Source organism: Rutidosis leptorrhynchoides, chromosome 4 (assembly GCF_046630445.1).
Source record: "Rutidosis leptorrhynchoides isolate AG116_Rl617_1_P2 chromosome 4, CSIRO_AGI_Rlap_v1, whole genome shotgun sequence".
Classification (NCBI taxonomy): domain Eukaryota; kingdom Viridiplantae; phylum Streptophyta; class Magnoliopsida; order Asterales; family Asteraceae; genus Rutidosis; species Rutidosis leptorrhynchoides.
Window position 1 is genome coordinate 35359275 of NC_092336.1, and position 24884 is coordinate 35384158.

At 39.0% G+C, this 24884-nt stretch overlaps 2 protein-coding genes across 4 annotated transcripts; both read right to left on the reverse strand.

Annotated features, from left to right (window-relative positions):
- Window positions 1-6: 6 nt before the first annotated feature.
- Window positions 7-14840, reverse strand: LOC139840553 (uncharacterized). The gene is made up of 2 exons (XM_071830815.1): window positions 13541-14840; window positions 7-1040 (listed from the first exon to the last, which is right to left on the reverse strand). Exons 1-2 carry the CDS (start codon window positions 14838-14840, stop codon window positions 7-9), a joined length of 2334 nt encoding a protein of 777 aa, XP_071686916.1.
- A 2062-nt stretch (window positions 14841-16902) lies between these two features.
- On the reverse strand, window positions 16903-24011 carry LOC139842060 (coatomer subunit alpha-1-like). Of its 3 annotated transcripts, none has more exons than XM_071832238.1 (5): window positions 23926-24011; window positions 23594-23827; window positions 22064-22558; window positions 18784-21744; window positions 16903-17250 (listed from the first exon to the last, which is right to left on the reverse strand). In XM_071832238.1, the coding sequence occupies exons 2-4, from the start codon at window positions 23799-23801 to the stop codon at window positions 18797-18799; spliced, it is 3651 nt and encodes a 1216-aa protein (XP_071688339.1). In that variant the 5' UTR covers window positions 23802-23827; window positions 23926-24011; the 3' UTR covers window positions 16903-17250; window positions 18784-18796. The 3 variants fall into 3 exon arrangements, with proteins under 3 accessions (XP_071688339.1, XP_071688337.1, XP_071688338.1); XM_071832236.1 differs by having other exon boundaries at window positions 18765-21744; XM_071832237.1 differs by having other exon boundaries at window positions 18765-21744; window positions 23594-23823; window positions 23926-23971.
- Between the last annotated feature and the right edge of the window lie 873 nt (window positions 24012-24884).

Below are 24884 nucleotides of genomic sequence, written 5' to 3' on the forward strand. Positions count from 1 at the left end.
TGAGAACTATGCATGTAAAGAGGCAATGACTCGCTGAAGAAAGGCAGGCGTCGAAGCAGTCAAAATAATGTCGTCCACATATAATAAAAGGTAAGCAATGTCAGTACCCTGTTTGTATATGAACAGGGAGGAGACACACCGACTATGCAGAAAACCGACACATTGTGCGTACCCCGCAAATCGATGAAACCAAACACGAGGTGCCTGCTTCAAGCCATACAGAGACTTCTGGAGGAGGAAAACATGATCTGGGCTTGCAAGGTCATGAAAACCAGGAGGCTGGTGCATGTAGACTGTCTCAGAAAGGTGCCCGTGTAGAAACGCATTCTTGACATCCAGCTGATGAACGGGCCAATGTTGAGAAAGAGCAAGGCTGAGGACGGTCCGAATAGTGGTCGGTTTAACAACTGGGCTGAACGTCTCCTCACAATCAATACCAATATGCTGGCTGCGACCGTTAGCAACAAGCCGCGCCTTATATCGACTCAAAGTACCATCAGCATTAAACTTGTGCTTAAACAACCACATGGAGTGAACTATATTCGTGTCCGATGGGCGAGGCACAAGAGTCCAAGTACCATTTTTAATTAACGCATTATATTCATCGGTCATAGCGTGATGCCAATTAGGGTCATTGAGAGCATAAGAATAGGTTTTGGGTGTAGGAGAGGGGTTTGACAAGAGAAGGTTAAGGCGTTGAACAGGTTTGGTGGTGCCTAGTTGATGACGCGTAATCATAGGGTGAGTGGAAGTGGTGTTTTGAGGAGGTGCAACGGATGGAGGAGCGGGAGTAGGTATCTTTTGACTAGTGGGAGTAGTGTTGATGACATCAGAAAAGGTGCGAGAGAAGAGATTGGGAGGCGGGTCAAGAAACTCGTATGAGGGTGGGGGTGAAGTGGTAGTGGCACTGTAAGGAAAAGAGGTCTCGTCGAAGGTGGCGTGACGAGAAAGTATGATTTTGTGAGTGGCGAGATCGAAGCAACGGTAGCCACGATGGTTAGACGGGTATCCAAGAAATATGCATGGAGTGGAGCGGGGGGCTAGTTTGTGAGTGTTTTTTAAGTGAGGGTAACAAAGACATTCGAAGACACGAAGTGTAAAGTAATTTGGTGGATATTTGTATAATCAGGTGTGAGGTATTTCGTGGTTAATGGCGGAGGACGGTATAAGGTTTAAGAGGTACGCGGCCATGTGGAGGGCCTCAACCCAGAATGTAGGAGGTAGATGTGCTTGAAAAAGAAGGGTGCGTATAAGGTTATTGATGTAGCGACCCGACCAAATCATGTTTGACGGCGCCGTCTACTTAGGTCCCGTTACGTGGTCATAAGTCTTTAAGACAAAGTTTGACCAAAATATGTCGCCTTCATTTCAAAATAAAGATTGTTCCCAAAGTTTACAAGAATTGTTCAACCAATAGTTAAGTTACAACGTTATAATACGAATGAAATCTAGGCGACACGGTTTAAAGTAAAGTCAAAAGACGCTCCATGAAATGCACATATACTCGACATCCAATGCAAGTATCAAATAATGAGCGGAAGCATGTATCATGTATCGTTCAAGGACCTGAGAAAAACATAGAAATCTGTCAACGAAAACGTTGGTGAAATCATAGGTTTAAGTAAGTAAGTACAAGTGAACCACAAGATTTGCATCAATGAAATAATAGTAATACATTCCAAAAGTTTGTTTCACGAGCACCCAATTATCAAAGCTTAACATTCCTTCCATTGTATACCCCATCACTTAGTGCTAGAACAAACACTGATTCTCGAAAATATATTTCATCCGTAGACGGTAGCGAACCGTCAAGGATGAGGGTTGTCAACCCATATGGCCATATAACATAAGTTCTCGCTTACACCCGGCAAGTGTAACTAATGATAATCGAATTGAGGATTTTGTTCTAAACTCGTATGTAGAATGTTTGTTTTCCCGTTCTTGTGTTCACTTAGTTCAAAAGAATCGTTTATGTTTTCTCATCCCAATATAAGTTCAAAAAGAGTAAAAGTGGGACTATGATCTCACCTTGAGTGCACGTACGAAAAGTACTTCACAAAATAACGTGTGCGAAGGATAGTGCTAGTCTTGACCTAAACAAATAGGTCGTATCAATAACGGTAAACACGATAGGTTAAAGATGTTCAATTAGTCCTATGGCTCGTTACGACTCGATTATTTAGCATGTGAAATCAAATTGTTAAGTTTCATGCAAGATACAAGTATATAAACAAGTTAGGAAGGTTGCAAAATCATTTGGTTAAGTTTGACAAAAAGTCAAACTTTGGTCGGTCAAAGTCAACGAAAAAGTCAACACGTTCGGGTCGTGTCCCGAACTATTTTTCTGAGGTTTTTAATCATATATGAGTATGTTAGAACAAGTTTCATGTGAATCGGAGGTCCATAGTATGCCAAACATTTTTCGTAATTTGGACATGGTGGTCAGAACCTGACCACGGCTTATGTCGCGCCGCGACATAGTCTGGCCGCGCCGCGGCATTGGCCGTGCGCTGGTACCTGGTCAGTCTCAATTGTTCAAGTCCCAAATCAAAACTCTTTCAAGCATAAATTACAAACCGCTAACATTTAGAACTCGCACCTTATATCGTTGGAAAGGTAATTTGACAAAGAACACAACTAAACACATTTCATCAATCAATCTACCTATTATAACAACCAAAACCGCATCTAATGCTCAACATTAATCGCATACAAGTTCATAAATGCAATTCAATGATTCGGGCAACCAATTTACATGAATGATATGCCGTTTCGAAGGTAATCAAGCATACATTCTAACTAAACACTTACCAACCATAATCCATGGCATTCAATGCATCAAAAGTCCATTTCAAGTTCATCAAACCCTAACCCAATTTCACCAAAATCATAAATCGAGTTCATGAACTTTTCTAAAGCAACCTACACATCAAATTGAAGCTAGTGATGCTAGTAACACAATTAAAACATCAACTTTTAACATCTAACAACATATGATCATCCAAAATTCAAGAATAACACACCAAAATTCAAGTTCATGCTAGTTACACTAAAACAACGAGATCGAGCATATAAATCATATATTCATGTTAGACTTGAGCCATAGACACTAATTAACACTTTTATAAGTTAAAAACATCAAGAACACAAAATCTAGTGATTTTAGAAAGTTACCCAAATGAGATGAAGTTGGTACCAAAACGAAGAGGATGAAGAGAGGATCACGAATATGTAATTTATTTTGTTGTAAGCCTCCTAGATCGAATTTAGATGATGATTGAATGAATTTGGTTTTGAGTGTGTGTTCTTGCTAGAGAGAAAGAGAGAGATGGAGGTGGAAATGAATGGGTGAAAGGGGTTTGACCCTTTGACCTAGTCAAGGGTTTGATCCCTTGTCAAGTTTAGTCCCTCAACTTTCGTTCGGGTGCGGGAATTACTTAAACGAGATAATTTAAAACGCGTATCAACGGGAGATGTTATAAACATATAACGGACTTTATATTAGTATAACGGAAAAGTAAACGGAAAAAGGTGGGTTGTTACATTACCTACTCCTTAAAAGAAATTTCGTCCCGAAATTTAAGTAGGCGTAGTAGTCGTTGTTTCTTCCTCAAGACCTTGCGTTTCTGAATTCACAAATAGATGAGGATACTTCCTTTGCATTTGATCTTGTATTTCCCAAGTAAACTCGGGTCCTCTTTTGGCATTCCAACGAACCTTGACAATCGGAATTCGGCTTTGTTTCAATGTCTTGACGGAGGTGTCCACAATTTCAACCGGTTCCTCCACAAAATGGAGTTTGTCATCAATAGTAAGTTCTTCGAGAGGGATGACGATATCGGGTTCGGCAAGACACTTTTTCAAGTTAGATACATGGAAGGTAGGGTGAACGGAGTTCAATTGAGGCGGAAGATCTAACCGATAAGCAACGGTTCCAATACGCTCCAAGATTTCGAAAGGACCAATATACCGCGGATTTAGCTTCCCGCGTTTCCCAAAACGGATTACACCCTTCCAAGGTGCGACTTTTAACATTACTCGGTCACCGAATTGAAATTCAAGATCGTTGCGTCGTTTGTCGGTATAGCTCTTTTGACGACTTCGGGCCGTCCTAAGCCTATCTCGGATTTGAACGATTTTCTCGGTGGTTTCGTGAATGAGTTCGGGTCCGGTGATTTGCACGTCGCCTACCTCGGCCCAACAAAGAGGTAAACGACATTTGCGGCCATATAGCGCTTCAAAAGGTGCGGCTTTAATACTCGCGTGATAACTATTGTTGTAAGAGAACTCGGCGAGAGGTAAGTGCTTGTCCCAAGCTTTTCCGAAATCAACCACGCAAGCTCGTAACATGTCCTCTAAGGTTTGAATTGTACGTTCGCTTTGTCCATCGGTTTGAGGATGATATGCGGTGCTCATGTCTAAACGCGTTCCCAACGCTTCTTGCAATGTACGCCAAAATCTAGAAACGAAACGGCCATCTCGGTCGGAGATAATCGATAAAGGTACACCGTGTCGGGCTACGATCTCCTTAATGTAAAGTTGTGCAAGTTTCTCCATTTTGTCCGTTTCTTTCATGGCAAGGAAGTGTGCGGATTTGGTGAGACGGTCAACAATAACCCAAATGGTATCATAACCGCCCGTCGTTTTTGGTAGCTTGGTGATAAAATCCATCGTTATCCTTTCCCACTTCCATTGCGGGATCTCGGGTTGTTGAAGTAGTCCGGACGGTCTTTGGTGTTCGGCTTTGACTTTGGAACATGTCAAACACTTGGAAACATAAGTAGCTACGTTCCTTTTGATGTTCGGCCACCAATATAGTTGTTTAAGGTCGTGGTACATCTTATTGGCACCGGGGTGAATCGAGTATCGTGACTTATGGGCTTCATCTAAAATAAGGCTTAGTAGGTCCCCATAACTAGGCACCCAAATTCTTCCGGCGAAATATCGGAGTCCGGTTTCTTTAACTTCGAATCGAGAGGTGAGGACGTTCAAGTGTTCGAGAGAGATGTTTTCATCCTTGAGAGCCTCATCTTGGGCTACCCGAATTTGGCTATTAAGGTTGGTGTGAATGGTGATGTTTAAAGCTCGGACACGGAGAGGCACCGCTCTTTCTTTTCGACTTAAGGCATCGGCTACTACATTTGCCTTCCCGGGATGGTAACGAAGCTCGCAATCGTAATCGTTTAAGGTTTCAATCCACCTTCGTTGTCTCATGTTTAGTTGCTTTTGATCGAAAATGTGTTGAAGGCTTTTGTGATCGGTGAAGATAGTACTCTTGGTTCCATAAAGATAGTGTCTCCACATTTTAAGTGCAAAGACAACGGCTCCGAGTTCGAGATCATGTGTCGTATAGTTTCGTTCATGAATTTTGAGTTGTCGAGAAGCATAAGCAATGACTTTTGTTCGTTGCATCAATACACACCCAAAACCATGTTTCGAGGCATCGCAATATACAACAAAGTCATCATTGCCTTCAGGAAGTGACAAGATAGGAGCGGTGGTTAGCTTCGTTTTCAAGATTTGAAACGCGGATTCATGTTCGGTCGCCCAAATGAATTTCTTTCCCTTGTGAGTCAATGCGGTTAGAGGACGTGCAACCAAAGAGAAATTTTCGATGAATCTACGATAGTACCCGGCGAGACCCAAGAATTGACGAATGTGAGTAGGAGTAGTAGGAGTCTCCCATTTGCTAATGGCTTCGATTTTCGTTGGATCGACTTTAATACCTTGGTCACTTACAACATGACCAAGAAATTGAACTTCCTTTAACCAAAATTCACACTTGGAGAATTTGGCATAGAGTTGTTCTTGTCTTAAAAGTTCAAGCACAAGTCGGAGGTGTTCCTCGTGTTCTTCTTCGCTTTTTGAATAGACTAAAATATCATCGATGAACACGATAACGAATTTGTCAAGATACGGTTTGCACACGCGGTTCATAAGATCCATGAACACCGCCGGTGCGTTAGTGAGACCAAATGGCATTACAAGAAATTCATAACTACCATAACGAGTTCGGAAAGCGGTTTTGGAGACATCTTCCCCCTTAACCCTTAATTGATGATAACCCGAGCGGAGATCGATTTTCGAATATACACAAGACCCTTGTAGTTGATCAAAGAGATCATCGATGCGAGGAAGGGGATATCGGTTCTTAACCGTCAATTTATTTAGTTCACGATAATCAATGCACATTCGTAGGGATCCGTCTTTCTTCTTGACGAATAAAATCGGAGCGCCCCATGGTGAATGGCTAGGTTGAATGAAACCACGGTCAAGTAACTCTTGGATTTGACTTTGCAATTCTTGCATTTCAGATGGAGCGAGTCTATATGGTGCACGTGCTACGGGTGCGGCTCCCGGAATAAGATCTATTTGGAATTCAACCGGTCGATGAGGCGGAAGACCCGGCAATTCGTCGGGAAATACATCGGAATAGTCACTAACAATTGGCACATCATCGATGTGCTTCTCATCGGACTCGACTTTCTTAACGTGAGCAAGGATCGCAAAACAACCCTTACGGAGTAGTTTTCTAACTTTAATACACGAAACGAGGTTGAGTCCGGTGCAACTCTTATCGCCATAGACGATCAAAGGTTCACCATTCTCGATAGAAATTCGGATTGCGTTAAGATCACAAAGAATGTGAGATTTCGTTTTGACTAACCAATTCATACCGATTATTACATCAAAGCTTCCTAGTTCCATGGGTATCAAATCAATTTCAAATTCCTTACCCAAGATGTTTATCGTACACCCCCGGTAATATGTGTCGGCACTTAATAGTTTCCCGTTAGCCACTTCAATGGTATAAGGGGTATCTAATGGAAGAGGTGGAGTGCTAAAAGAATGAGTCAAAGTCTTGGATACAAAGCATTTATCGGCACCTGAATCGAATAAGCAAGAGACATAAGAATTGTTGAGAAGAAACGTACCCGTGACTAGTTCAGTGTCATCCCGGGCTTCCTCGGTGTTGATGTTAAAAGCTCGGCCGCGCGTGTTGGGGTTATCTTTCTTCTTTGGGCATGCATTTCTATAATGACCCGTTTGGCCACATTCGTAACAAGTGCCCGTCTTTGGTGCATTGGGCCACTTTCGAGCGACGGGAGTGGCACTTTTACAATCGTTGGCCTTATGACCAATTCCTTGGCACCGATGGCAAATTAGCTTACTACATTCGCCAAAGTGATGTTTGTTGCATTTGTTTCAAAAAGGTAGATTCCCGGCATAACCCTTCTTGCCGTCGAAAGTGAAAGATTTCTTGGCAAAGTTGTTGTTGCTTGATTGGGAGGGTTCCCACTTTCTTTTGTTGCCGCCCGATTTATCCTCGGCCTTAGGTGCCGGAACTACGATTTCGTCAACCGTTTCAATTAGTTGGCGAGCCATGTCCATAGCGGCTTGATGAGTAGTGGGTTTGGATGACATCACCCCTTGTTTGATGCTTTTTGGAAGACCGAGCATGTAGAGCTCAATCCTTTGAGATTCGGGGTTAACAAGATTAGGACACATCAAGGATAGTTCGGCGAAGCGTTGATTATAAGCTTTAAGATCGTTTCCGACCGCTTTCAAAGCTCTTAGTTCTTCCTCAAGCTTTCGGGTTTCTTCGCGCGGAAAATATTCAACAATCATCTTTTCCTTTAGATCGGCCCAAGAGAGGGCATGAGCTTCATCGGTACCCACCGATTGAACATAGGTGTTCCACCATGTTAGAGCAATTCCGGAGAAAGTGTGAGTGGAGTATTTGACCTTGTCCTGGTCCCGACAACCGCTTATGCTAAAGACGGATTCCGTTTGCTCAAACCATCGGGTGAGCACGACCGGTCCCCCGGTTCCATCAAAAGTGTGAGGTTTGCACCCCATGAAAGCTTTATAGGAGCATCCCTCGTTTGAGTTTCCGGCTCCATTGTTGTTGTTGTTGTTGTTGTGGTTGTTGTGGTTGTTATTATTATTGTTGTTGGATGAGTGACCGGCCATGGCCGCATCTACGGCGGTAGCTATCATCCGTTCGAGAGCTTGTTCGGGAGTTTCATTGCGGCGTACACGACGAGGAGCCATTGTTCCTTCACGACACAAGGATATCATTGATTAGTATTCTCAATAATACTAACCGTGATATAGAATAAAGATAAAGAGAAGTTTTTCCTCGACTCGCCTTAAATTCTTTATGCCATAATGTCGGAACGTTCATATGAGTCACCGTAATATAATCCCGGAAATTATATTACCCTGATTCATATGTGCATTCGACATTATTCTATAAAGTCAAGGTGGCGTGTCAATCAAATTAAACAACGTGAGATTAAGATGAACTAAGAGTAGATATGAGTAGAAGCGTTCGAGTATAAATGCACAAGTAGTCAAGTAATTCCTACTTCAAGTCTATATGCCGGTTGTAGTCTAGACTCACCAATGTACCCTATGACTCGGGGTTGACACTAATGAACTCTAAATCCCTACAACCAACGCTCTGATACCATCTGTAGCGACCCGACCAAATCATGTTTGACGGCGCCGTCTACTTAGGTCCCGTTACGTGGTCATAAGTCTTTAAGACAAAGTTTGACCAAAATATGTCGCCTTCATTTCAAAATAAAGATTGTTCCCAAAGTTTACAAGAATTGTTCAACCAATAGTTAAGTTACAACGTTATAATACGAATGAAATCTAGGCGACACGGTTTAAAGTAAAGTCAAAAGACGCTCCATGAAATGCACATATACTCGACATCCAATGCAAGTATCAAATAATGAGCGGAAGCATGTATCATGTATCGTTCAAGGACCTGAGAAAAACATAGAAATCTGTCAACGAAAACGTTGGTGAAATCATAGGTTTAAGTAAGTAAGTACAAGTGAACCACAAGATTTGCATCAATGAAATAATAGTAATACATTCCAAAAGTTTGTTTCACGAGCACCCAATTATCAAAGCTTAACATTCCTTCCATTGTATACCCCATCACTTAGTGCTAGAACAAACACTGATTCTCGAAAATATATTTCATCCGTAGACGGTAGCGAACCGTCAAGGATGAGGGTTGTCAACCCATATGGCCATATAACATAAGTTCTCGCTTACACCCGGCAAGTGTAACTAATGATAATCGAATTGAGGATTTTGTTCTAAACTCGTATGTAGAATGTTTGTTTTCCCGTTCTTGTGTTCACTTAGTTCAAAAGAATCGTTTATGTTTTCTCATCCCAATATAAGTTCAAAAAGAGTAAAAGTGGGACTATGATCTCACCTTGAGTGCACGTACGAAAAGTACTTCACAAAATAACGTGTGCGAAGGATAGTGCTAGTCTTGACCTAAACAAATAGGTCGTATCAATAACGGTAAACACGATAGGTTAAAGATGTTCAATTAGTCCTATGGCTCGTTACGACTCGATTATTTAGCATGTGAAATCAAATTGTTAAGTTTCATGCAAGATACAAGTATATAAACAAGTTAGGAAGGTTGCAAAATCATTTGGTTAAGTTTGACAAAAAGTCAAACTTTGGTCGGTCAAAGTCAACGAAAAAGTCAACACGTTCGGGTCGTGTCCCGAACTATTTTTCTGAGGTTTTTAATCATATATGAGTATGTTAGAACAAGTTTCATGTGAATCGGAGGTCCATAGTATGCCAAACATTTTTCGTAATTTGGACATGGTGGTCAGAACCTGACCACGGCTTATGTCGCGCCGCGACATAGTCTGGCCGCGCCGCGGCATTGGCCGTGCGCTGGTACCTGGTCAGTCTCAATTGTTCAAGTCCCAAATCAAAACTCTTTCAAGCATAAATTACAAACCGCTAACATTTAGAACTCGCACCTTATATCGTTGGAAAGGTAATTTGACAAAGAACACAACTAAACACATTTCATCAATCAATCTACCTATTATAACAACCAAAACCGCATCTAATGCTCAACATTAATCGCATACAAGTTCATAAATGCAATTCAATGATTCGGGCAACCAATTTACATGAATGATATGCCGTTTCGAAGGTAATCAAGCATACATTCTAACTAAACACTTACCAACCATAATCCATGGCATTCAATGCATCAAAAGTCCATTTCAAGTTCATCAAACCCTAACCCAATTTCACCAAAATCATAAATCGAGTTCATGAACTTTTCTAAAGCAACCTACACATCAAATTGAAGCTAGTGATGCTAGTAACACAATTAAAACATCAACTTTTAACATCTAACAACATATGATCATCCAAAATTCAAGAATAACACACCAAAATTCAAGTTCATGCTAGTTACACTAAAACAACGAGATCGAGCATATAAATCATATATTCATGTTAGACTTGAGCCATAGACACTAATTAACACTTTTATAAGTTAAAAACATCAAGAACACAAAATCTAGTGATTTTAGAAAGTTACCCAAATGAGATGAAGTTGGTACCAAAACGAAGAGGATGAAGAGAGGATCACGAATATGTAATTTATTTTGTTGTAAGCCTCCTAGATCGAATTTAGATGATGATTGAATGAATTTGGTTTTGAGTGTGTGTTCTTGCTAGAGAGAAAGAGAGAGATGGAGGTGGAAATGAATGGGTGAAAGGGGTTTGACCCTTTGACCTAGTCAAGGGTTTGATCCCTTGTCAAGTTTAGTCCCTCAACTTTCGTTCGGGTGCGGGAATTACCTAAACGAGATAATTTAAAACGCGTATCAACGGGAGATGTTATAAACATATAACGGACTTTATATTAGTATAACGGAAAAGTAAACGGAAAAAGGTGGGTTGTTACAATTGATGGTGCGGATCATACGTTCGGATTTGCCATTTTGTTGAGATGTTTGAGGACATGAGAAACGCATTTGAATACCATTAGTTTGTAAGAGTTGATGGATTTGTTTATTATCGAATTCCCCGCCATGATCACATTGAAAGGCTTTAATATCTGAATTAAACTGAGTTTTAATGTAGGCACGAAATTGAGTAAATATATTAAATACGTCAGATTTGTTACGTAAAGGAAAAACCCATAAATAGTGCGAATAATGGTCTAAAAAAAGGACATAATATTTGTAACCACTAAGACTCGGTACAGGAGAGGTCCATATATCCGAGTGAACAATATCAAACACATAAGTAACATGCGAAATAGAAGTACTAAATGGAAGTCTCACGTGTTTGCCAAGTTGACAAGCATGTCAAAGGACATGAGACTTCGTATTGTTACAAGTAATAGAACTACTAGAAATAAGACGACGAAAAACATCAGTGTTCGGATGTCCGAGGCGCTGATGCCAGATGCTGGGGGAGGTGAGCAGAGCATTGTGAGCTGGAGATGAACTTTGATCTGTAAGTGTGTAAAGATCTCCGGTGCTATCACATCGGAGGAGTAGGCGGCGGGTCAGATAATCCTTCACAGAAAAACCAAATTCATCGAAAGTGTAACATCCTCAATCGGGCCTAGTTGTAAGATTACTATTTTGCCCTTAAGTTTGTATTGCGTTATTATATGCTTTTATTTCTATTTAATATTTATTATTATTTAATGATGTGGTTAGGACCAGTTTGTGACAAGGGTCACAGAACAGGTTTGTTTATTTAATTTGGACTCCGTTTGGGTTGCCAAATGATGTACGGAAGATATCAGATAACTGATAAATACCCGTGTGTCACACAGTGTGGGAATTATCCACAATTAAGTGACTGGTCTGTGTCTTCTTCTTACCATTTCTAGAAAATTCACCAAACATTCCCGTACCTTCCCTTCCACCTACAATCAAACCCTAATCCTTAATCTTTAGCTAGAGCTCAAATTGTTCATATCTTTGTATTCCTTGTGATTCACTGATTCTTTTAAGGTAAGAATCACAAGCTTCCATGCTCTAATTTTTTAGAAATTTAAGGTTTTGTGTTAGTTTTGTAAAAAGCTTGAATTTGTGTCAAAACAAGTGATTTAAGTGTTGTTATGGTCAAATTGTTGTGGGTTTTGAGTCTATAACAAGTAGTGAACAAGTTGTGGTCGATTTTGGTGTTTAAAACGAGCTCTAGATCGAGATTTGAGGATTTCATCGTAAAGTCCGTAGCCTTTGTTCAGTTCTGATGAAGATGAACACACTCGGCCGACTGTCGGTCGACAGTCGACCGACCTAGGGTTGAATCGACCGATTGACAGACAACCGACCGACTGGCGAGTGAACCGACCGATTGAGTTTGACTTTCGGCCGATTGTGGAAATACCAAATAAGTCGACCGACTGGGAAAGTCAGTCGACCGATTGTATAGACAGTCGACCGACTGTAAGAGTCAGTCGACCGACTGAGTGTCCAGGGCAGAATATTTTACCTAAGTGTTGATTTTTAGCCGTTATGCTGCCTGTTTGTATTTTGATGTTTATGATGTAAATTTTGAAAGTGCATTAAGCAGAAATTTTTTAGCGGACAGTTTTCTGACAAAATTTTATGTATTGTGTTATTTGGTGTTTATGGACATAAACTAACTCGTGTATATGTATTTCTCAGGAGAAAAGGAGAAAGAGAAGGTTCAGTGATTAGATAGCTGAACACCTTCTCGTTTGCTGGTATTTGGTGAGTGGGACTAACTGGAGAATATAGTATATAGAAGCATGTTATATTACGATTGCCATGCTTGTTAGATATACTTATTGTTGCGGTTAGTTAGTTGTTGTGATGACTGCATGTTAGTTGATGCTTGTCTGCTGGAGCCCAGTGTGTCCCTATTGTGTGGTAGCCTCGGTAGGAGAGATCAACCTACGGGTTGGGTTCCTCATGTGGTGGCCTAGACAGCCATGGTGTATATATATGTGAATGACGCATCCGTCGCGTGTGGATTATGTATATACATACTGTGGTGGAGGAACTTCTGGTAAGCCCCAGTCCGATCAGCTGGTGGTTAATGGTTTGGCCGAGCCGCCAGAGTCTCTGTAGACGGCACTTGGGTGATGTTTGTGTGTTAGACTATTGTGACATGATTAGTATAACACTTGTGTATGCTATGGCCTGTAGTTAGTCGTACTCACTTAGCTTCGTGCTAATTCCCCTCCATCTCCTCCCTGCAGGTTGTTAGCTTTTGTAGATAGTGATTTTTGGGAGAAGACGGGCATGGTGATGTTATGTTTGACAGGGTTAACTCTGATGTGGTCTTTTATAGTTTGAACTATGTTCTTTTGAAAAATTAATGTATTTACGTCTTTTCCAGTTACGTATGGAATTTGTTGTAATGACACGTGACATCGGTTTGTACAAATGTTGATATCTTATTTAAATAATATAATGCTTCCGCCACGTACGTTTAAAAAAAATAGCGGTGTCACAGAAAGATACAGAAACTTTATTATCACGAGCAAAACGACGAATAGAAATAAGATTTTTGACTATATTGGGGGTAACAAGGACGTTAGATAAGTGTAGTGGTCGATTGATATTAGGCAACACGCTATGGCCAGTGTTGACGACGGGAATTTCGTTCTCGTCCCCAACGGCGACCGAAGGGTACATGCAATAATTAAAAATGGTATTCAAATTTTTAATGCTAGATGTAAGATGGGTGGACGCACCTGTATCCATAGTCCAACCCGTGTTACCGTAGTCAGGGAGAGTAGTGGCAGTAAACGCATTCGAAACAATAGTCTCATGACCGAGTTCATGTGTGAAAGTAAAAGGGTTGTAACTGGGCTGCCCATTGTTATAGGAAGTTGGACCAATTGTGGACTGATTTGCGACATGTTGAGGTCCAATATGGGTCTGTGCTGGAACAGAAAACATGGGTTGCTGTACTTGTTGTGGGGCAGCAAACATGGGCTGTTGAACCAGGCTTGGCGTAGTCGAATTGTAAGAAGGACTGAGCCCTATATAATGGGCCTGTGGTGAGGTATTATGAAACCCGGGTGGCCTAGAAAAGCTGGTCAAGTTATTCCGTGAGCCCAAGGTGGGAACCGATTGTGAATTGGGCCGCATGAATTGTTGTTGGGCTATAATGTTCTGTTGGGCCGCAATAATACACAACAATTGGGCTTGGGTATTCCCATTTGTCTTATTCAGTCCCGTGTTTGGTGTAGGGGATCCTGTAGAGTTACGGATTACCTGATGAAGGTAACGACATTTGTCTCCGAACCTGCAATGTCCACGGTTGAAGTTCCTACAAACTTGCGGCGCGTTGCTCTGATTTCGAGGCGGTGGAGAAGACACGGCTTGAGCAACAAGCACGGTTGGTGCAGACGGATTCCCTTGCATCTCGTGTGATGAACGTGTTTTTCGTTGGAACTGCATTTCTTCAAGCATGATCATAGAGCGCACAGTGTCAAAATCCGGGAATGGTTTGCTATGAAGAATGATGTGTGTGGCGTGCGGGAACCGGTCATTGAGGCCATTGATGGCATAAGTTACCAACTCGTCGTCTTCAATATGCGACCCTAGATTATCAAGTAGAGACGCAATGGAGTCGATTTTTCTGAAGTATGCTTCGGCGGTTAGCTCACCAATTGTAAGGGCACGTAACTCAGCCGTGAGTTCAACGGTTTTGGAGCGCTTGTTGTCATGAAATATTTTTTTCAAAAACTCCCATGCATCGTGTGATGATGCTGGATGAGAATTGAGTAGACGTTCAAGTAATGGTTCCGAAATAGTGAGGAATATCCACCCCATGACGACAGCGTCGACTTTCTTCCAATCATCTGTAGGTGGCTCGGACGTGGTGGCAGTTTTGAGAAAAGAATCAACATTAAAGGCGGCGCAATGATTGCTAAAAAGTGTACTCCAATGAGTGTAGTTAAGTTTTGCGAGATCGAGTTTGATCGGGATGAGATGTGTGACCGAAGTAACTGTATAAACCTTATCATACTTGCTTGGAGTTGTCATGGCTGCTAATTATGGTTGTATTGAAAAGAAGATGGCGACTGATACCATGTAAATAAATATGTGAATTAATAGAGGTTGTGCAAATTGTAGTATATTTTCATAATAGTTGTCATCTCTGTGCTGATTACATGCAATATAAATAGAAAATACAACACACTTGCAAGCTGTCATCAATCAACAATAATATAATAATAGAAACTTTAATAAAGGAGCAATGATCTCTAATTGTAGTGGAGCATAATGATCTCTAATTGTAGTGGAGCTTAATCTGCCTTGAATGGTGGATAGGGGAGCATAATAATATGTTAATATCAAGATCCGCTAACATTATAATCAACATCGATTTATCGCGACATTGGTAGTCGACTAAAGGTCAATTAAAAAATATGTGTGTTACTCATTAATTCAATCTTTGCTCTTGATTGAAGTGGAATAATTGGGTGACAAATTAAATTTTAGCGCGTGTATTATGCGAACATGTCTTTATTATTGGTTGTACCTGTTGATATGCAAATATATTTTTAATGTTATTATGTTATTTTGAAGGGAAAAAAAGCATGTCTTGATTATCTTCTCACCCGTAGCAACTTGATCAGACATAGGATTTATTTGAATTGAAGAGCATTACGTCTTTATGTGTTGTATTTTGTTATGGGCCTCCTAACACAATTCTACTTTAGATACAAAATAAAAATCTCCAATATTACACCATATTTGAAGAAGGTTATCGTAAACATATACCCGATGAGGATCGTTTGATTAGAAAGAATAGTAAACGTTGAATGATTCAAAGTTGAATGATTCAAAATTTGGTAATCAAGTTGAAGTCTCGATGATATATAATTACATTTTTAACCTTTTACATAAATAAACAAAAAAGAATATAACTATGTGATAAGGGGGATGATTCTCACACACTGTTTTTTGATCCTCACACACTAATTTACTTGAACTCCTCCCTAATAATAGGGTAAAAGGGTGTGTGAGGATAAAAAAACAGTGTGTGAGAATCATCCCCCATGTGATAAATATTACATATAGAATTTTAGGAGGGTATAAAAAACTTGAATGCTATTAATTATTAGAGATAATTTCTAAACATTTTTAAAAGCAAGACTTCGAATTGTAGTTCATGGAGATTGAACTTCAATCTCCACTAGATAATTTTAACCCTAAATCATTCAACACCATTTTTGTTTCATCCAACGTCGTTTGTTGAGAACACAAACACGTGAATTTGGTGGTTGTGGTGGTTGATGTGGTGGTTGTATCCCTCTGTTGATTTGATGGACCGGTCCATTTCCCCTTTGGTTTGGACTTTCATTGTCAATGGATGGTAGCGATAATAGGCGGGGCTTGATTTGCAGCCTTGTTTCCCCTGTCTGGATTTGTCCTTTCTAGTTGTGCCTTCGGGGATGAGCCAGACAATGATCTCCCTCCCTGTTGGAGATCTGGCTTCTTTTGGGGGCGAGATGGGTGTTTTGCGGACCATCACTTCCATGGCTTGTGTTGGCTTCCGATGATCGGGTTGCGTGTTTGGGTCTTGTTGCAGTGGTGTTTGACGTTCTCCCGATCGCTGCTACAGTTTTTTGGTTTGTTCACAGGGTCAAGATGGGTGTTTTAAGGACCAGTTCACTTCCATGGCTTGTGTTGGCTTCCGATGATCAGGTTGCCTGTTTGGGTCTTGTTACAGTGGTGTTTGGCATTCTCCCGATCACTGCTATAGTTTTTTGGTTTGGTTCACTACTTTATATAGTATAGTCATTGATTTAGGTTCCATTAGTTATAGGCTTAGTTAGTTTTGCGTTGTAGCCGATGGTAAATATGTCTTCACCCTGTTGTTTGTTTATTATTTGTTAGTTTGTTTAGGCTCGTTTTGGTTTCTTTTGTATCGGGTTATACTTGTTGATTTTCGAATCCATATTCGTATTATTGTTATAGCTATTTTGCCAAAAAAAAAAAAAAAAAAAAAAAAAAAAAAAAAAAAAAAAAAAAAAATCTCTGCATTCAATTATAAAAGACAACACAACAAACAGACAAGATATAAAAAACTGTGTGAAATACATGAAGTCCTGAAATATTATTGTAAAAAACAACCAAGTACCACCATATGCCTATATATTAAACAGACCCAATTCAGCAAATTCCAACATCAATATGAAAACAAAAATAAGTCGAAATGTCTTAATATTGAATCCTAAGCAAATTCAAGAATAAACAACCATCATTCCTTTTCATGAAACCAAGTAACTTTCTTGTTGTATCTTTGCCACATACTACAAGACCAGCAACCAACATGAACATCCCGGTTACTAAATCATCTACTCTACAGTTTACTTTCACAAGCTCCCTGATATTGCAGCATAAAGCATCAGCTACAAGCCAAAATATTCCACTCTACTTGAGAATCCTGACACATTTAGAGTGCAAAATTGGGAAGAGATATTAATAGAGAATTATCTTTAAAAAAAAAAAAAAAGATAAAGTCTCCATGTATGTCACAAGTCTGTATCAAGCCAATATTTTCCATCTGATCTTGCTCACCAAACATGACATAAATATCACAGCAAGCTATTTAATGATCGAGTTTGCACAGAAAAAATTGAATCAAATACTCCATATCATTTTCCTTTTAGGAGGCAAATAAGTGGGTCAGACGAGTTAACAGTGTAGTGTAACAGGTAATCATGGCTGATCACTTTTACCATGCTAGAAGATGAATGTTTGAGTTTTTATATAAAGCAATTTGTCAACTTTACAAGGACATACCATATGCTATATGTATATCTACATTCAAGTACATCAACTTCCTGGTTTTTAACATGACTCATCATGTTAAAATATAACTTAAAAGGATCTAGATTCTATGACTAAATGTCTAAATGTTCTGACAAATAGATTTTAATTAGATGAGTATGAGAGTTCTATATAGAATTCTTTATCGTCAGTTTTATTTTATTACTTTTAAAGTAAAGCTAAAAATAAAAATAGATGCAGGTGGAAATAGAGAATTAAGTGAATATGGTAAGTTATAAGGCATCCCACAAAGGTAAAAGTAATCAACCATAAATAACTTCCTAAGCATATTAGTATGCTGATAGTACATTTTTAAGCATTCCCAAACATGATAAATTCACATATGCAGTTGTACAGTCGTGAACTTACCAAGAAACCATTATAACATATAATAATATTTTAGCAAGATGTACAAACTCTTAAAGAAGTAGTAGCAACAAGACTTATCTTAAAGTTGTAGACACGCAAGGAGACAAATTAAGGGCATCAACCATTAAATCATGACAGACACAAACTCATTGAATTTGACCCAAATCATAAGATCTATTTAATTTAATCAATAGCATCAACAAGGAATATCATCAATGAGCAAGAAAAAAAAAAAGGTATTAAAACTAGCATTCTCTTGAAGTCCCTGAGAAAAAAGAAAGAGTAGAAACATAAGCTTCACTCTAGATGCGACAATTTCAACTTGAATGAATTGACTTGGTTGCTGGTATGTTAATAAGAGTCGATAGGATAAATTAAAAAATATTGAACTTAAAATGAAATGTTTCGATTTGCTAAAGAAGGCAAAACCACCCAAAGTTTGTATATTTAAGCCACAAAACCCCTTGAGCTTCTATTAAAGAATATACGATTAGTACCAAATATAACTCTTATGATCAAACTTGACACACTAATTAATTATAAAAATTCAAACTTTTTGAACAAAAAGTGCAACAAGTCAACTGGATCCTACTCTTACCAAAAACACCCAGTTTTTCCAGTTACAAAACAGCCAGACCCGCCCTAATTTCAAGTCTATTCATCAGCAAAATATGAGTATGTAAATGGCTCAATATAACTTGAGACGCAAAGAGAATTAGCCGACCAAATGAAAAAGATACATCCAGTAAGAGAACAAACCTAAGAGGAAGAGGATTACCCAAACTGTTGAATTATCGGATCTGAGCTGAAGAACATAGTAAGCCAGAAGCATCTGATCCAACCACTGCAAGGTCACAAACAGTACAAAGCTGTCCTTCCTGGGAAACAACAAAGTGTGAATTACAGTATGGGCATACTACATCCTTCTGTCCCCGATATATAGGAACATAAGTGGCCCCACAAACAACAAACGGATTTCTAAAATCATAATTCAGCTGTGTGGCATCATTCATGTTCCTTTCAGCAGCTTGTATAACTGAACGGGCAGTTTTGGTTTGGTTTTCGGCAGTCGGGTTAGTCTCCAAAAGCCTCCTGGCGAAGTTTGATGCTGTGATTAGATTACGTGCCTTGTAACAAATAGTCATAGCATTCATCAATGCAAGTCTCAAATGTGGTAATTGAAGGTTACAGTGAGTGAAATAAGCTGCCAGTTCTTGTTGACGAACCGGGTCATCTTTTAATTCTCTTCTTTTAAGTTCCATCTGTAAGCCCAAAACATACTCCTTCACAATAATAATCAATTCTTTAACCTCATCAACTTCTCTTCTTGACTCAACAACAATCAAAGGAATGGTATGAAGAATGGTAAGAAAAACACGCAACGCTTCAGTAAACTTCCCGGTTGTTGTTGCTTTGTAACCAGCTTTGAGTTTTTCTTCTAATTGGGTGAAATTGAAGACGAGTGCCGGTGGGGCCCGGACATTAGGACTTGCTGACTCACACCAATTCCTCTCGATGGCCAAGGAGATTAATGGAGCAGATGAGAAAGCGCGTAAATAAGTGTGACTTCCCATGTGGAGATCGATAAAGAAAGATTTTAAAGGTGTGAAATTTTTAATACCGAGTTGGCGACTCAGTAACCGCATGGCGGTGTCGAAGTTTCCAGCGGCTGCATGTTCAGCAGCAAGAGACGATTTCTGCACCCAAATTTGACTTACAGGCATACCAGGAGTGGGGGCCACAAAAACAGAAGAACGAGTAGTATTAGCTTTCGGGGTTTCATTATCGGGTGGCAGTTCAAGATCTTCAAGATCCCAACCACCCTCTTCGTCTTCTTCTTCGTTTGCTTCTTCATCATCCAACACAATGCTGATGTCACCATTCTGATTGTTGTCTACATCGATATCCAAATCCTCAACCCAGTTAGCATCATCAGCATCATCATAATCCTCATTTCCACCTTTTCCGGCGTTATCGAGACTACCGTCGAAGATCCCTTTCATGACCCTCAGTAGCGGCCAGTCTCCGCCACATAGGACAGGTGTCGGCGGCATCAAAAGAGAACCAGACTTACCACTGGGCAAAGTAGGAACATTACTTTGAAGTTTATCAGCAAGGTCTTCAACAATATGGGTCAACCCATGGGTTTTAGCTGTAGCATATGCTAATGGTAGATGACCTGCACTGATTAAAATCTTGATTCGTTCTTGAACATCACCCAAATACAATGCATTGTGGAACTGACCCATGACATCATTTTTCACCTCGGCGATCTTCATCATTTTGGACAGTTTATCCAAATTACCAGTTATCAGATAAAGGAAAGATAGCCTTTCAAAGTTTTTAGTCCGCTGATATGCATATTCAACAATACCAGAATTACCCTGCCGAAGAGCCTCAACCCCTAACCTATACCAGTGATCTTTTTCATCAATTTCTTTAGCAGACGCAACAGCTATTTGAATGTTTCCACTTTCTAGTGCTAAATTGAAACGAGTTCGTTCGTCCTTCACGAAATGTAAAGCAACTTCAGGAAAACCTTTTTGTTGAAGATACGCAATCATTGCTTGACCGCACAGTTCTGAGTTTCTAATCATAGTCATTACATCGTCGTATCTCTTTTTCAGTAAAGATAACTTAAACACATATTCAGTTGAATCAATAACTATCGGGCGGTTTTTACCATCTCTGTCCAAGCAAAAAATTGTGTTTCCAAATATTTTCGTGATGTAAACGGGAACATCGAGGGTTTTGATGATTCCACTGTCCCCGTTTGGTAAACAGTATTTGATATGGGTCAGGGTTGTGTATATGAACACACCTTTATCATCCCACGAACCACTTTTCACGCGAATCGTCTCGTGAAGTGTGCATCGATGAACAAGCTTCTTATCAGCTATGACTATTGAATGTTTGCTTAGCAAAGCAACACTCTCCATATCATTTGACCAAACAACATATCTAACAAAAGAAGTTTGAAGATCTCCAAGAACCAATCGTTGTTGTAGGTCAAAGATGAATACTCTATCTTCTGACCTACACAACAAGTTACCTGTACCAGCATAGAATATAGCATCGGTAGGACCAGGAAGAGCACTTTTTTTCACAATCTCATTTTTTAAGTTTTTAACCAACACCTGATTGGTGCTCTTTTCAAGAACTGCGAACCGATTTCGAGCAACGAAAACGGCCGAACCGCCAACACCACGTTTTGCTTCTTGAACTGTATCACCTCTAGTAAGACTATCTTTAGGGATGATGTATAGTTCGTAGGACCCACCATCTACATCTGAACATATTAGAACTACGTTTTCAGTTGGGCTGTATGATAGTGTACGCGGGCCCTGGTTCAAGCTGACAGAACCAGGTCGACGGATTGGTAGTATTTGAGTGTCTTTTTGAGATGAGTATTCATAAAACCTTAGAAAACGGTCTTTAACGAAGAACAGGGAATCGTTGCTAACAGAAAAAGCAGGACGTTCTCTTTCTAATTTGAAAACGATCATGCCACTGTCATGTCCGGCTGCAAGAAGGTTCATCTCGGGATGACAACCGAGAATCCAGAACCTGTCGTGTTCCCTGCGGAACGTTTGAAGGCCGGTTCGTTTTGTAGAGTCCCAAACGCGTATGCTTTTATCTTCTGAGTTTGATACTATAATGTCTTGTCTTGCATGGAAAAGAACACATGAAACGTTGTTCATGTGTCCACGTAATGTGTCTACTTCCCAAGCTTTTGTATCTGAAACACAAAGTTATTAAGTTAGATTCAACATACAATTGTGTATAGGAACGAACAGATGGCACAAAGATTAAGACACAAATAAAACCAAGGAGCATAAGATGGATTGTAGTTAAAGCGGGCTTGCCACCTCATGATGTGAAGGGTGAACCCAATTTACCCTTGCCATCTATTATCATCACATTAGTTATGAAAGCAGTGCTACTAATACCCAAACTTTTATAGCACATACAAGATCAAGCCAAATTGACAAACTTTACCTTAAGGGGCATACTGAAAAACCAATAATAAATTAGATGTCAAAATTAATAACGCGTACCATTCATTCGCCAAATCTTCACTTGGCGATCATCAGCTCCAGAAACAATAAGAGGAAGAGTAGGATGAAATGATGCCCAATTGACACCTCGATCATGTCCCTCCAAAACATACTTCACAACAGCATCGACCCCACCAAAGAAATCTGTATTCATCTGACTTAACCTAAGAATATCATCAGCAGGGGAAGCTGACTTTTTCTTTAAAGCACCAATATCCCAAACCCTAACAGTCTGATCTAATGATGCTGAAACCACAAGGTCCTCCTTTGGATGAAACAAAGCACACATAACGTAATGGTTATGACCTGTTAGAACTGATATACAAGTACGAGACTGCCAATTCCATATTCTGATAGTTTGATCATCACTTGCACTAACAATCCATGGATTTTCATGGTGAAATTGAACAGTACGGATATAATCAAGATGACCAAGCAGCGTAAACAAACACCGGTGCAGTTTGTAGTTCCATACTTTTATTTTGTAATCATCTCCTGCATGTACAAGAATAGATTCAAACAAAAAAGTTATTCCCAAATAAGACATAAGCATAGGCACAACTGTATCGTACATAAGTACATAGAAAGCAGAAAAAAGGTTTTTGATCATCAATAGAGCTTTGATTTACACTATATACAGCAATTTCTCATATTCATAACGTGAAATCTAATGTAAATGTCCAGATCCTAATCTAACGTACACGTCGACAGATTTTAAACAAAAGAAGAGGAAGAATGCTTCACGCGCAACACGTCCCAAAACATGTATACACAAAGATTTGATTGATGGATATGGTAGAACGATTGGTGCAAAATTAAGGAGAGAAAATAAGTGGGATACACATGTCATCCCGTGTATGGATTATGCATATCTTTAGGCCTATAGTTTAGGTGCATTTAGCATTACTCATATCCATATTAAGATTAATGAACAACACATAGCCTATACTATATTGGTGAAAAATTTTGTCAATGCAAGTCACATCAAATAATCCTCCAGAAACAAAAGAGAATGCCATCGATGAAAGTGCAGTCCATGAACAGTTTTTTTCTAAAGAACCTTACAGCATAAGAAAGGGTTTTAAGCTAACCGATATACAGAAGACATAGGCATAACTGTATCTGTATATAAATAAATAGAAAAACATAACAAAATGCCCTTAGACTTTCCAATAACCTTATCTCCGCTATAAATATGACGTTTAACTCGCCCCTTAATCCTATACATTACATCAAATCTAATCAAATGTCCAGATCCAGATCATTCCATGTTGTTCATAACCTGAACATTGGAACAGTACACACACACACACATGTGATCAGATATGCATACGATATAAGTTCGAATGTATGTACGAGTCGCATAAGTCCAATATAAACTATAATCCACTACAAAGTGCAAAGGTATATTACACAAATGACATCATCCTGAATAGATCAGTTGAAACAAACCTAAAATTCTCAAGTTTATTATTATTATTATTATTATTATTATTATTATTATTCAGTACTAATGAAACAAAAACAAACCTCCAGAAACAAAAAGGGGCTGAGATTGATGAAAGTGAACGCCACGAACAGGACCATCGTGTTCATCGAACCGATCAATGAGAGTTCCCATACGATAATCCCATAGCTGGATCACACCACTGTGAAGACTAGCTAAGATCCAAGGTCTCTTACTATGAAAACTCAATCCTTTCACTCTATTACTTTTCGTTTCAAATTTTGTCAACATCTTCTCTGTTCGTTCTCAAACCCTAACTGATTGACGACAAATCATATGTAAATTCGTAATAATTCGAATATGATAGTAGATTAATTATTATAGATAAATAGATGCAGAAGTAGATGATTGTTACCTTAGATCTGAGAATTAGATTAGATTGATTAACGGATGGATTATTGAGATTTGTGATCAGACGGCATTTGAGAGATAAAAAAAAAATAAGAAAGAAAAATTGGGGGATGATGTATCGAGTGTGTGTGTGTGTGTGTGTGTGCGTGTGTGTTAAAAACGGTGAATAGATCTGAACGATGATGTCTGGATTATGAGTTAATGAGAATTACGGAGTCCCAAATAAAAATTACGGCCAAGTTTATGGCATATGCCCTTTTTCAGTAATTACTTCAATTAAACTATTAAAATTGTGTAAACTGTATTTTTTATTTTATATATCTTGGAATCAAGCAATTATATTAGTAAAATGGATTTTGTTAACAACAGTCAAAAGTTGTTAACATGTATTGAATCATTGTAAATAGCAGTTATCGATCACTTTTAAAATGACAAGTATTCAATTCCATGTTAATGGCAACCTTATGTGTTAGCAAAATCCAAAAAAATAAACAAATGAGAGTGCACTGTTAATATATTTGTAGTGTTAATGTTTTCATTAAAATATGAATGAATTATGAAATATATGGGTTCAAGTAACAATATGTATATTTATATTTATGTGTGATTACGTGTTACTTAAACATATATTAACTAGCGAAATGACCCGTAGAATCACGGATTTATTTAAATGAAACAGTTTGACGATGTGTTTTATGTATTAGGGCATAAAGACGTATCACATTAAGATTGAATAAATGAGTAAATATGATGAGTTTATATGTTTAAAATGAGCTCATATGATATAATCATATTTAAGTGAGTAAATATGTTATTATTAAAGTTAAGAAGTGTATATATAATAAAAACCTATAAATAATAAAATATTTAATTAATGTTAATGACATTATCAAGATGGCTTAGATTTTTTTCTTTTTATTTTTAATTTTTTGTTAACAAAGGAAATAGCCTAATAATGACATC

Bases quoted from the DNA above. Each gene is read 5' to 3' on its own strand.
- LOC139840553 (XM_071830815.1), bottom strand. From the start codon at position 14,840: ATGACAACTCCAAGCAAGTATGATAAGGTTTATACAGTTACTTCGGTC. The intron at 1,041-13,540 runs GTGCGTCCACCC...CTCACAAACTAG, and splicing joins GGGTTGGACTATGGATACAG to CCCCCCGCTCCACTCCATGC.
- LOC139842060 (XM_071832238.1), bottom strand. From the start codon at position 23,801: ATGTTGACAAAATTTGAAACGAAAAGTAATAGAGTGAAAGGATTGAGT. The intron at 22,559-23,593 runs GTTTGTTTTTGT...TTGTACATGCAG, and splicing joins GCCCCTTTTTGTTTCTGGAG to GAGATGATTACAAAATAAAA. The intron at 21,745-22,063 runs GTACGCGTTATT...TTTGTGTTTCAG, and splicing joins GAAGATTTGGCGAATGAATG to ATACAAAAGCTTGGGAAGTA.